Genomic DNA, 14,275 nt, shown 5'->3' with positions numbered 1-14,275 from the left:
CTAAGTAATGATGATAGAGGTTTGGAGTTGGTAGGACACAGGAAGAGTTTTTTAAGGATTCATCTGTTAAGGGGGGGGGGGGGGGGAGATGTTGAAGGAAGTGTTTTGTGTCTTTGATATGGGAAGCTATGATGCGGTCAATGTATCAGTCAATAACAGCTGAGATTCTTTCCTCCAGAGCACAGTAACCAGCTACAATGAGGCGTCTAGGATGGATAACTTAATGGATTTTGGTATAAAGTTTTTCTTGACCAGCAGTATTATGGCTGAGGATATTGTGCATTTCCCTCAAGGTATTCTCATTCTCAAATATTATATGCATTTTTCTACAGGAGGGTGGGGGGTTGAGGGATGGGAGGGGGAATCAAGTGAAAGAAAGAACAAATCACAACCTACACATGGGAAAAATATGCAGTTTTTTCCCTTATAAAAGAATGAGTAAACTACAAATTGCCAAGTTTATCATGATAAGTTATAAATACTGGAAAATAAATTCAGCTTACTACTTTCAGTTGTTTCGATTCTGATGAAGTACCTGAATATATCTAGCGACACACTATTAAGGATATCTTACTTTTCAATGCCTATAAAGAACACGACATAACTGATATAACTTTCTTCTTTTTGTTTGCACTTTCTGTTCGCTGCTCTCAACTGTCTACCTAAGTTGTCATTTTTGTTGGTGAATAATGCAACCAGCCAAAAATACTTTTAAATTTTTTTATTTCACTGCCATATTCAGATGGATAACATTTCAAGTTACATAGCTATTTTGTCAGCAGTATGTCCTTTGCTACTGTACTGCACAAGAATATTTGAATAATTAGTGCCACTTTATAAGTTGTTTCATTATTTAAAAAAATTGTTCAGGTACCTTTATTTATTTAGATATAAGATGGATATCAATAACAGAAAAAAAGGATAATGGAATGCAGTCTAATTAAATTATTAGGAGATGCTGACAGATTAGGAAACAAGACACTGAAAGTACTATAGACTATTAGTTTTGCTGTTGGGGCAGCAAATCAACTGATGATGGCCAAAGTAGAGAGAATATAAAATGCAGACTGGCAATGGTATGAAAAATGTTTCTGAAGAAGAAAAACTTGCTAAGATCAGTTATAGATTTAAGTCTTAGGAAGTTTCTTAAGAAGGTTTTTCCATGGAGTGTAGTCGTGTATGGAAGTGAAACATGGATGATAAATAGTTCAAACAACAAGAAAATAGAGGCTTTTGAAATGTGGTGTTACAGAAGAATGCTGGAGATTAGATGGGTATATCTTGTAACTAATGAGGAGGTACTGAACAGAACTAGGGAGAAAAGAAATTTGTGGCACAACCTCACAAGAAGAAGGGATCGATTGATAGGACGCATTCTGAGACATCAAGGAATCACCAGTTTGGTATTAGAGGCTAGTGTGGGTGGCAAAAATCGTACATTGAGACCAAGACATTAATACAGCAAGCAGAGTCAGAAGGATACAGATTGCAGTTGTCATTCACAGATGAAGAGGCTTGCACGGAATAGGGCAGCACTGAGAGCTGTAGCAAACCAGTCTTTGGACTGAAGACCACAACAACAGTCAAAAAAGTGGTCCTCAAGGTTTTCCTGGATGATGTACATGCTGCTGCATTGCAAACAGCTCACACTTTACAAATAATTCACTGTGGTACACTTCTTAATTTTCTTAATGAAAGTTTGAGCTCCATGCTATACACTTAATGTTTTTTCTTAGTAATGCAAAGAGTATACACTATGCAAAAATATAATATCAGTCATTTCCTACTGCGCAAAGATGGAATCTAAGCAAACTCAAACAATGGAAAGCCCAGGTTGGAGTATCAACAATATTATGAAAAGGATAGTTCGTTACTTACTGTAAAGGTGATGCACTGACTTACAGACAGGCACAATGAGAAGACTAAAATCAAACCATGGAAAATCCAGGATGGAATGTAACAATATTATAAAAAGTAAAGTTGCCACTTACCATATAGCAGAGACGATGAGTCGCAGGTAGGCACAACAAAAAGACTGTCACAAATTAAGCTTTCAGCCATTAAGGCCTTTGTCAACAATAGATGACACACACACACACACACACACACACACACACACAAACACAACTTATACACATGACTACAGTCTCAGGCAACTGAGTGCGGTTTCATTTGCCTGAGACTGCAGTCCTGTGTGTAAGTTGCATTTGCGTGAATGAATGAATGAATGTGTGTGTGTGTGTGTGCTATTTTTGATGAAGGCCTTAATGGCTGAAAGCTTTATTTGTGACAGTCTTTTTGTTGTGCTTACCTGCGACTCAGTGTCTCTACAAACACACACACACACACACACACACACACACACACACACACATACACAGACAGACAGAAAGCAACTGGTGTTGTACAAAAGCTGCAGTCAGAAGTCGGGTGGGTGGGGAATGGGGAGGGGGAGGGATAGTAGAATATTGGGGGGGGGGGGGAGAAGTCAGTGCTGTCTGGAAGTGTGTTTAGGGACCTGAGGCATGCAGGGGGTGGGGGGATGGGGAGCAGAAAGAATGAGAAGCAGCAACAGGAAAATGGGCTGATGAAATGGCAGAAAGCAGCACACAACGAGGTTGAGGGCACGTGCCCTGTGAAGTGATAGGACAGGGGGTTGAAACTGCTGGGTGGAGGGTGTGGAGACAGTAGGTTACTGCAGGTTGAGGTCGGGATAATTTCAGAGTGGAGAATGTGTTGTAAGGATAACTCACATATGCGCAGTTCAGAAGAGTTGATGGAATGGAGGATCGTGATGGCCCGAGTTGTGCAGCAGCCATTGAGCCATTGCAATCAAGCATGTTATGTTCGGCTGTATGTTGTGCTACATGGCTCTTGGGCACATTTTGGGAGTGGCCATTTCATCCTTATGGACAGCTTGTTGGTAGCCATAGCAATATAAAAAGCTATGCAATGATGGTGTCAGATATGGTATATGACATGGCTGCTTACACAGATGGCCCTGCCTCTGATTAGGTAGGATAAGAATGTGACAGGACTGCAATAGAAAGTGCTGGGTGGGTGGGGGGTGGGTGGGTGTGCCAGTCTTGCACCTGTGTCTTCCACAAGGATATGATCCCTGTAGCGAGGTGCTGATATTGGAAGTGGCACAGGGATGGACTAGGATGTTGTGGAGGTTAGGTGGGTGATGGAACAGCACTTTAGGAGGCTTGGAAGACTCCCTACCAACACTCCACTAAATCCAGAGCTGATAAAATCTCAGGGCACTGTTGTTAACCTTTCCCTCAAAATCAACAATATCCCAACCTAGAGTTCCCATTACCCTCCAAATACTCAGCCCCCGAATTTTCAGTCTATCCAAAGGCCTCATCTTCAGCCCTACACCTAAGTTTAACTATGATGGATTTGTCAAAGACTTACTCTCCTTTTCCCAATCCCTGCAATGGAAACACTTCTTTGACACCAATCCCTCCAACCAAAGTCAATCTAATCCCAACTATGAATCCTGCTTCTCCCAATTCATACCACCATCCAGCAGAGTTGTCCCACCTAACCATTCCCCAACCCCTCTCAGAATTCCTTTCCTTCAACTTGGACTCACCATCCTGCCCCAGGTCTCTTCTTAAGAACACCAAGCTTTCAGCAGAAGAAAGGACAGCCAACACATCCTCAAAATATTTCCTGACTTAATCATCTTTTCTTTGTCATCAGTCACCTGTCTGGTTTGATGTGGCCCGCCAGGAATTCCTGTCCTGTGCTAACCTCTTCATCTCAGAGCAACAATTGCAACCTACATCCCTCAATTATTTGCTGAATGTATTCCAATCTCTGTCTTCCTCTTACAGTTTTTGCCCTCTACAGCTACCTCTAGTACCATGGAAGTCATTTCCTCATGTCTTAACAGATGTCCTATCATCCTGTCCCTTCTCCTCATCAGTGTTTTCCACATCAGTCACCCTAATTTTCAACATTCATCTATAGCACCACATCTCAAATGCTTCGATTCTCTTCTGTTCCAGATTTCCCACAGTCCAAGTTTCACTACCATACAATTCTGTACTCCAGACGTACATTTTCAGAAATTTCTTCCTCAAATTAAGGTCGATATTTGATATTAGTAGACTTCTCTTGGCCAGGAATGACTTTTTTGCCATAGCTAGTCTGCTTTTGATGTCCCCTTGCTCTGTCCATCATTGGTTATTTTACAGACTAGATAGCAGAATTCCTTAACTTCACCTACTTTGTGACCATCAATCCTGATGTTAAGTTTCTCGCTGTTATCATTTCTACTACTTCTCATTAAGTTTGTCTTTCTTCCATTTACTCTTAATCCATACTGTGTACTCATTACACTGTTCATTCCGTTCAGCAGATCATGTAATTCTTTTTCACTTTCACTCAGGACAGCAATGTCATCAGCGAATCATATCATTTATATCCTTTCACCTTGAATTTTAATTCCACTATTGAAGCTTTCTTTTATTTCCATCATTGCTTTCTCGATATACAGATTGAACAGAAGGGGTGAAAGGCTACATATTTGTCTTACACCCTTTTTAACACGAGCACTTTGTTCTTGGTCCTACCACCACTGTCATTATGAATTGCAGTAACTGCCTGGTGGAAGGTCTCTGCCAACTGGCCAACTTCTCCACCTATAAACTCTACCACAGTGGACCCATCCCAGAAGTCCAACATAATCTTAAATTCCTGCCAGAGGCTTTAGCCTCTGGCCCTTCCCAGAACCTCTCTTCTGAATCCATTTCCCTCCTAACCCCTATGACACCCCACATATCACCTTTTACATGTTCCCCAAAATTCATAAACCCAACCATCTTGGACACCCCACTGTAGCTGGTTATTATGCCCACAGTGAAAGAATTTCGGCCCTCACTGACCAACACTTCCAAAATCTAGCCTCCTGCACCAAAGATACCAATCACTTCCTTCACTGACTCTCACCATCCCCACCCATTTACCTCCCAGATCCTTACTCATCATTGTTCACACCATTTCACTGTACACCAACACCTCCCATGCCCATGGTCTTGCAGCTTGCTCTCCTAACATCCTTCAGACTTTAAAACCACTACGTCATTCCTCATACACCTTACTAACTTTATCCTAACACACAATTGCTTCTGCTTTGAAGGCAAGTTATATGAACAAATCAAAAGCACAACCATGCCAATCCTGTTACAGGCTTACCCTACCACATCAGAGGCTGGGCTACGTGTGAAAACAGCCATGTTGTATACCAGATATGATGCCACCATTGCATAGCTTTTACAGGGTGTTTCAAAAATGACCGGTGTATTTGAAACGGCAATAAAAACTAAACGAGCAGCGATAGAAATACACCGTTTGTTGCAATATGCTTGGGACAGCAGTACATTTTCAGGCAGACAAACTTTCGAAATTACAGTAGTTACAATTTTCAACAACAGATGGCGCTGCGGTCTGGGAAACTCTATAGTACGATATTTTCCACATATCCACCATGCGTAGCAATAATATGGCGTAGTCTCTGAATGAAATTACCCGAAACCTTTGACAACGTGTCTGGCGGAATGGCTTCACATGCAGATGAGATGTACTGCTTCAGCTGTTCAATTGTTTCTGGATTCTGGCGGTACACCTGGTCTTTCAAGTGTCCCCACAGAAAGAAGTCACAGGGGTTCATGTCTGGCGAATAGGGAGGCCAATCCACGCCGCCTCCTGTATGTTTCGGATAGCCCAAAGCAATCACACGATCATCGAAATAATCATTCAGGAAATTAAAGACGTCAGCCGTGCGATGTGGCCGGGCACCATCTTGCATAAACCACGAGGTGTTCGCAATGTCATCTAAGGCAGTTTGTACCGCCACAAATTCACGAAGAATGTCCAGATAGCGTGATGCAGTAATCGTTTCGGATCTGAAAATGGGCCAATGATTTCTTTGGACGAAATGGCGGCCCAGAACAGTACTTTTTGAGGATGCAGGGACGATGGGACTGCAACATGGGGCTTTTCGGTTCCCCATATGCGCCAGTTCTGTTTATTGACAAAGCCGTCCAGGTAAAAATAAGCTTCGTCAGTAAACCAAATGCTGCCCACATGCATATCGCCGTCATCAATCCTGTGCACTATATCGTTAGCGAATGTCTCTCGTGCAGCAATGGTAGCGGCGCTGAGGGGTTGCCGCGTTTGAATTTTGTATGGATAGAGGTGTAAACTCTGGCGCATGAGACGATACGTGGACGTTGGCGTCATTTGGACCGCAGCTGCAACACGGCGAACGGAAACCTGAGGCCGCTGTTGGATCACCTGCTGCACTAGCTGCGCGTTGCCCTGCGTGGTTGCCGTACGCGGTCGCCCTACCTTTCCAGCACGTTCATCCGTCACGTTCCCAGTCCGTTGAAATTTTTCAAACAGATTCTTTATTGTATCGCTTTTCGGTCCTTTGGTTACATTAAACCTCCGTTGAAAACTTCGTCTTATTGCAACAACACTGTGTTCTAGGCGGTGGAATTCCAACACCAGAAAAATCCTCTGTTCTAAGGAATAAACCATGTTGTCTACAGCACACTTGCACGTTGTGAACAGCACACGCTTACAGCAGAAAGACGACGTACAGAATGGCGCACCCACAGACTGCGTTGTCTTCTATATCTTTCACATCACTTGCAGCGCCATCTGTTGTTGAAAATTGTAACTACTGTAATTTCGAAAGTTTGTCCGCCTGAAAATGTACTGTTGTCCCAAGCATATTGCAACAAACGGTGTATTTCTATCACTGCTCGTTTAGTTTTTATTGCCGTTTCAAATATACCGGTCATTTTTGAAACACCCTGTATATTGGTTGACTACCAAGCAGCTGTCCATCAGGATGAATGGCCACTGGCAAAATGTCACCAACAGTAAAGCGGATCACCATGTGCCACAATATGCACCTGAACATAACAAGGCTGCTTCACAACCTAGGCCATCTCGATCCTTCCCTCCATCACCAGCTTTTCTGAATTGCGCAGATACGAACTATTCTTACAATACATTCTCTGCTTCCAAAATTATGCTGTTCTCAACCTATGATAATCTACTGTCCCCACACCCTCCACCCAACAGTTTCCACCCTTCTGCCTTATCACTTCCTCCCACTTCACATCCCCTCACCCTTATTGTGCACTGCTCTCTGCCAACACAATCACCTCATTTCCCCTCTCTGTTCTTCTCCTTTTCTACTTCCCCTCTCCCCTCCTTGCCCCCTTACACTGTGCTTCGCAGCCTTGTCCTGCCGCCTTTTAGTCCCTGCACAATCTTCCAGACAGTGCTGTTCTCTCCACCCACCTGTACCCTGCACCACTCCAGATTGCTGCTTTTGTTCAACGCAGAGCAGCTGGAGATAGTTATCAAGTGTGCGTGAGGTGTGCCTGCTTATATATATGTGTGTGTGTGTGTGTGTGTGTGTGTGTGTGTGTGTTTTCTGAAGAAGGCTTTGGCTGAAAGAACAGTGTGTAAAAGCCTTTTCATTGTGCCTGTCTGCAATTCAAAGTGTCACCTTTTAAGGTGAGTAGCAATCCACTCTTTTCATAATATACCTGATAAACCAAGCAAAAAAGATGCGTGAGATGTGCAACATATCTTAGATGATGTGACTTACTGAACGAAAGCACTGGCAGGTCGATAGACACACAAACAAACACAAACACACACACATATTTTTCCCACGTGAAATGTTTCCATATATATAAAAACAAAGATGATGTGACTTACCAAATGAAAGTGCTGGCAGGTCGACAGACACACAAACGAACACAAACATACACACAAAATTCAAGCTTTCGCAACAAACTGTTGCCTCATCAGGAAAGAGGGAAGGAGAGGGAAAGACGAAAGGATGTGGGTTTTAAGGGAGAGGGTAAGGAGTCATTCCAATCCCGGGAGTGGAAAGACTTACCTTAGGGGAAAAAGGACGGGTATACACTCGCACACACACACATATCCATCCACACATATACAGACACAAGCAGACAGGTCTTTAAATACACTCCTGGAAATGGAAAAAAGAACACATTGACACCGGTGTGTCAGACCCACCATACTTGCTCCGGACACTGCGAGAGGGCTGTACAAGCAATGATCACACGCACGGCACAGCGGACACACCAGGAACCGCGGTGTTGGCCGTCGAATGGCGCTAGCTGCGCAGCATTTGTGCACCGCCGCCGTCAGTGTCAGCCAGTTTGCCGTGGCATACGGAGCTCCATCGCAGTCTTTAACACTGGTAGCATGCCGCGACAGCGTGGACGTGAACCGTATGTGCAGTTGACGGACTTTGAGCGAGGGCGTATAGTGGGCATGCGGGAGGCCGGGTGGACGTACCGCCGAATTGCTCAACACGTGGGGCGTGAGGTCTCCACAGTACATCGATGTTGTCGCCAGTGGTCGGCGGAAGGTGCACGTGCCCGTCGACCTGGGACCGGACCGCAGCGACGCACGGATGCACGCCAAGACCGTAGGATCCTACGCAGTGCCGTAGGGGACCGCACCGCCACTTCCCAGCAAATTAGGGACACTGTTGCTCCTCGGGTATCGGCGAGGACCATTCGCAACCGTCTCCATGAAGCTGGGCTACGGTCCCGCACACCGTTAGGCCGTCTTCCGCTCACGCCCCAACATCGTGCAGCCCGCCTCCAGTGGTGTCGCGACAGGCGTGAATGGAGGGACGAATGGAGACGTGTCGTCTTCAGCGATGAGAGTCGCTTCTGCCTTGGTGCCAATGATGGTCGTATGCGTGTTTGGCGCCGTGCAGGTGAGCGCCACAATCAGGACTGCATACGACCGAGGCACACAGGGCCAACACCCGGCATCATGGTGTGGGGAGCGATCTCCTACACTGGCCGTACACCACTGGTGATCGTCGAGGGGACACTGAATAGTGCACGGTACATCCAAACCGTCATCGAACCCATCGTTCTACCATTCCTAGACCGGCAAGGGAACTTGCTGTTCCAACAGGACAATGCACGTCCGCATGTATCCCGTGCCACCCAACGTGCTCTAGAAGGTGTAAGTCAACTACCCTGGCCAGCAAGATCTCCGGATCTGTCCCCCATTGAGCATGTTTGGGACTGGATGAAGCGTCGTCTCACGCGGTCTGCACGTCCAGCACGAACGCTGGTCCAACTGAGGCGCCAGGTGGAAATGGCATGGCAAGCCGTTCCACAGGACTACATCCAGCATCTCTACGATCGTCTCCATGGGAGAATAGCAGCCTGCATTGCTGCGAAAGGTGGATATACACTGTACTAGTGCCGACATTGTGCATGCTCTCTTGCCTGTGTCTATGTGCCTGTGGTTCTGTCAGTGTGATCATGTGATGTATCTGACCCCAGGAATGTGTCAATAAAGTTTCCCCTTCCTGGGACAATGAATTCACGGTGTTCTTATTTCAATTTCCAGGAGTGTATGTCTGCTTGTGTCTGTATATGTGTGGATGGATATGTGTGTGTGTGCGCGAGTGTATACCCGTCCTTTTTTCCCCCTAAGGTAAGTCTTTCCGCTCCCGGGATTGAAATGACTCCTTACCCTCTCCCTTAAAACCCACATCCTTTTGTCTTTCCCTCTCCTTCCATCTTTCCTGATGAGGCAACAGTTTGTTGCGAAAGCTTGAATTTCGTGTGTATGTTTGTGTTCGTTTGTGTGTCTGTCGACCTGCCAGCACTTTCATTTGGTAAGTCACATCATCTTTGTTTTTAGATATTTTTCCTACGTGGAATGTTTCCCTCTATTATATATATATATATATATATATATATATATATATAGGGAAACATATACGTGGGAAAAATATATCTAAAAACACAGATGATGTGACTTACCGAACGAAAGTGCTGGCAGGTTGATAGACACACAAACAAACACAAACATACACACAAAATTCAAGCTTTCGCAACAAACTGTTGCCTCATCAGGAAAGAGGGAAGGAGAGGGAAAGACGAAAGGATGTGGGTTTTAAGGGAGAGGGTAAGGAGTCATTCCAATCCCGGGAGCAGAAAGACTTACCTTAGGGGGAAAAAAGAACGGGTATACACTCGCACACACACACATATCCATCCACACATATACAGACACAAGCAGACATATTCAAAGACAAAGAGTTTGGGCAGAGATGTCAGTCGAGGCGGAAGTGCAGAGGCAAAGATTTGTTGAATGACAGGTGAGGTATTAGTGGTGGCAACTTGAAATTAGCGGAGATTGAGGCCTGGTGGGTAATGGGAAGGGAGGATATATTGAAGAGCAAGTTCCCATCTCCGGGGTTCGGATAGGTTGGTGTTAGTGGGAAGTATCCAGATAACCCGGAAAGTGTAACACTGTGCCAAGATGTGCTGGCTGTGCACCAAGGCATGTTTAGCCACAGGGTGATCCTCATTACCAACAAACACTGTCTGCCTGTGTCCATTCATGCGAATGGACAGTTTGTTGCTGGTCATTCCCACATAGAATGTGTCACAGTGTAGGCAGGTCAGTTGGTAAATCACGTGGGTGCTTTCACACGTGGCTCTGCCTTTGATCGTGTACACCTTCCGGGTTACAGGACTGGAGTAGGTGGTGGTGGGGGGGGGGGGGGGTGCATGGGACAGGTTTCGCACCGGGGGCAGTTACAAGGGTAGGAGCCAGAGGGTAGGGAATGTGGTTTGGGGATTTCATAAGGATGAACTAACAGGTTACGAACGTTAGGTGGACGGCGGAAAGACACTCTTGGTGGAGTGGGGAGGATTTCATGAAGGATGGATCTCATTTCAGGGCAGGAGAGCCACATTCAGAGTCTGGTCCAGTCCCGGAAAGTATCCTGTCACAAGTGGGGCACTTTTGGGGTTCTTCTGTGGGAGATTCTGGGTTTGAGGGGATGAGGAAGTGGCTCTGGTTATTTGCTTCTGTACCAGGTCAGGAGGGTAGTTGCGGGATGCGAAAGCTGTTGTCAGGTTGTTGGTGTATTGGTTAAGAGATTCCGGACTGGAGCAGATTCGTTTGCCACGAAGACCTAGGCTGTAGGGAAGGGACCGTTTGATGTGGAATGGGTGGCAGCTGTCATAATGGAGGTACTGTTGCTTGTTGGTGGGTTTGATGTGGACGGACGTGTGAAGCTGGCCATTGGACAGATGGAGGTCAACGTCAAGGAAAGTGGCATGGGATTTAGAGTAGGACCAGGTGAATCTGATGGAACCAAAGGAGTTGAGGTTGGAGAGGAAATTCTGGAGTTCTTCTTCACTGTGAGTCCAGATCATGAAGATGTCATCAATAAATCTGTACCAAACTTTGGGTTTGCAGGCCTGGGTAACCAAGAAGGCTTCCTCTAAGCAACCCAGATGACATCTTTGTGGTCTGGACTCATGGTGAAGAAACACTCCTTAATTTCCTTCATAACCTCAACTCCTTTTCGAATCTGGTCCTCCTCCAAAACCCAAGCCACCTTCCTGGATGTTGACCTTCATATTGTTGAAGCTCACATCCCCACCTCTGTCCACATCAAACTCACAAACAAACAACAGTACCTTCACTTTGACAGCTGCCATCCATTCCACATCAAACGCTCCCTTCCCTACAGCCTAGGTATTCGTGGCAAACGTATCTGCTCCAGTGACGAATCCCTCAACAATTACACCAATAACCTGACCAGTGCTTTCCTCTCCTGCAACTATCCTGCAGACCTTGTCCACAAACACATCTCCTGAGCAATACATTCCTCCCCGCCCAACAATAATGTTCCTACCCCTGACCACACAGAAGCATCCCACTTGTCACCCAATATTATCCTCCTCGAATACATCAACAAATTACTCCGCCAGGGATATGACTTTCTCAAGTCAAGCCCTGAAATGAGATCATCCCTTGACAATATTCTCCCCAAACCACCCAGAGTTGCCTTTCGTTGCCCCCCCCCCCCCCCAACCTCCGTAACATCCTTGTCAAACCCTACAATATTCCCAGACCACCTTCTCTACCCAGCAGTTCCTACCCCTGTAATCGATCCCACTGCAAAACCTGCCCCATGCATCCCCCCCCCCCCCCCCACAACCATCTACTCCAGCCTCGCTACTGGTAAAACATACACAATTCAAGGCAGGGCCACATGTGAAACAACACATGTCATTTATCAGCTGACATGCCTGCACTGCACAGCCTTTTACATTGGTATGACGACAACTAAACTGGCTGAGCGCATGAACGGCCACAGACGAACTGTCCGCCTAGGGGTTGTCCAATACCCAGTAGCAGAGCATGCCCTCCGGCATAATTCTAAGGAACTTGCTACACCATACGTGCCATTTGGCTTCTCCCACTCAACACCAGTCTCTCAGAACTGCGGAGATAGGAACTTGCACACTCCAACACATCCTTTCATCCTGCCATCCCCCCGGACTGAACCTATGTTAACCAACCTCACTCCCATTTACTCTTCAGTCTTCTCCTCTTTCCCTTTCCTCTTTAGCCATTCACGCATCTTTTCATCCTACATAGTTGTGTTTATCTTTACACTATATACCTCTTTATTTCTGTATGCATCCTCTTTGGTTTGAAGCTGGCACAGTACTTACAGTAGAATATCTTTGGCTTCCCTCTGACACCCATGCCTCCATCTTTGCTACCCTGCCTGTTTACCTTTCCCCTGTTGCTTCATAACCTGGGTTGTGAGTAACTGAATCCACTTTCCCTTCTTCCCCTTTCTTCCCCTCTCTCCTCCCTGACAAAGGAACAAAGTTCCGAAAGCTAGGATACGTAAATTTTCTGTTCTGTTTTGTGTATCTATTGGCTGTTCTGAGCTGAGGTAAGTACTGGCCAGCCTATCTTTGTTAGTATTAATTACATACTAACTCATATGTGCAAGCAACTGTGAGCTATGGCATACTTTTCTGGAAATAAACGCACAAAATATGAACACAATTTTCAAAGTGCAGAAAAGAGTCATAATAATAATAATAATAATAATAATAATAATAACCAAAAATAGTAGTCAAGCCTACTGTAAAGATGTGGTCAAAATACATAGGATTTTAACTGCCACCAAGTGAGTATTTGGGTTATTCACCAACAATCATAACGGCCACAGAGTTCACAAGAATCAACATGAATAAAATAACATTTAAGTTACCACTTTTGAAGAAACAATATCATGTAATGGACTTTTCCAATTGCACAGATTTCGGTCAGTTGGCATACTTCACTCAGTTCATCTAATGTTTCCACAAGGATGACGAACTTCCAATTCTTTGCAAGGAAAATGAAAAATTGCATGTAGATCAAGTAAGGTAAACAAAGTGTAAATTCTGCATAAATGCAAAAGAATGAAACACCAAGGAACTGCTGCCTGCGAATGATGCATCACTTTATAAAAAAATCCACTTTCATACACAACTTTCAACTGAACAATTACTTTCTCAATGAAAATATTGTTTTGTGAAATCTGTCCATTTCCATCAACAGCTTTTCAACATGGAGAAATATGTAACAAGCAGTAACAATGGGGTGTGGCTGCACACACATTTGCTTTGACACTGCTAACTGACAGATCAGTTAAGTGTTTTGATGATCTGCAAAATTATGATATTTTCAATCCATTTTCTGTAAGACACGCTGCAATGCACACTCTTACTTAGCACTGTTATTGTAGTTAGGAATATTCCAGGGAATCTTCCACAAATGTACTTACATCAGGGTCCCAACTGGATGCAACAATGCCATCATCAGTTCCACCCAGTTTTTGTTGAAGTAGTATCTTCTCCTCTTCCAGCTGCTTCACTCGTTGTTCCAATGATCGCACATAATGCATCATTTGATCTATGGACAAATTTTAAATATTTAACTAAAATTATCAACAATAAATATTGAGACATGCATAAATGTCATGATGTTAAAATATTTCTAAATTAATGACATTCTGCCACAGAAACATATTAACATCTTGTTTTGTATTCTGTATTTCACCTCTGTACTATTGGGTAGTATTAAGTCTATATTCTATTTACTGCTAAAAGAGCAATATTCCAGATAACGAATTTTCAGCTACTTCAAGAATTGCTTCCAATAATGCTTGTCTTATGAGTGAAGTCAATATAGTCACTTATATTTCATTTCTAACATTTTCATGTGAAACTGATTATACTGGGTGTCTGTCTCACGAGTTATCAGGCACATTTTCTCTGTTGTTTTGGCAGATATTTGCAATTTTATGACTGAAGTCAGCACAATGAAATACTGCTCATCACAGCTTTCATGTTAATAGAAAGCCTCT

General features: G+C 44.5%; 1 protein-coding gene across 1 annotated transcript in view; it reads right to left on the bottom strand.

Moving 5' to 3' along the window:
- Positions 1–14,275, bottom strand: part of LOC126194960 (coiled-coil domain-containing protein 85C) — a 90,616-nt gene that overhangs the window by 17,603 nt on the left and 58,738 nt on the right. The window contains exon 4 of the mRNA XM_049933353.1: positions 13,694–13,821. Coding sequence (XP_049789310.1) covers positions 13,694–13,821 — 128 coding nt within the window. The remainder of the gene's footprint in view (positions 1–13,693; positions 13,822–14,275) is intronic.

Source organism: Schistocerca nitens, chromosome 7 (genome assembly GCF_023898315.1).
Source record: "Schistocerca nitens isolate TAMUIC-IGC-003100 chromosome 7, iqSchNite1.1, whole genome shotgun sequence".
NCBI classification, from domain to species: Eukaryota; Metazoa; Arthropoda; class Insecta; order Orthoptera; family Acrididae; genus Schistocerca; species Schistocerca nitens.
The sequence above is the reverse complement of the archived record's forward strand: the minus strand, read 5'-3'. Positions and strand labels throughout refer to the sequence as shown.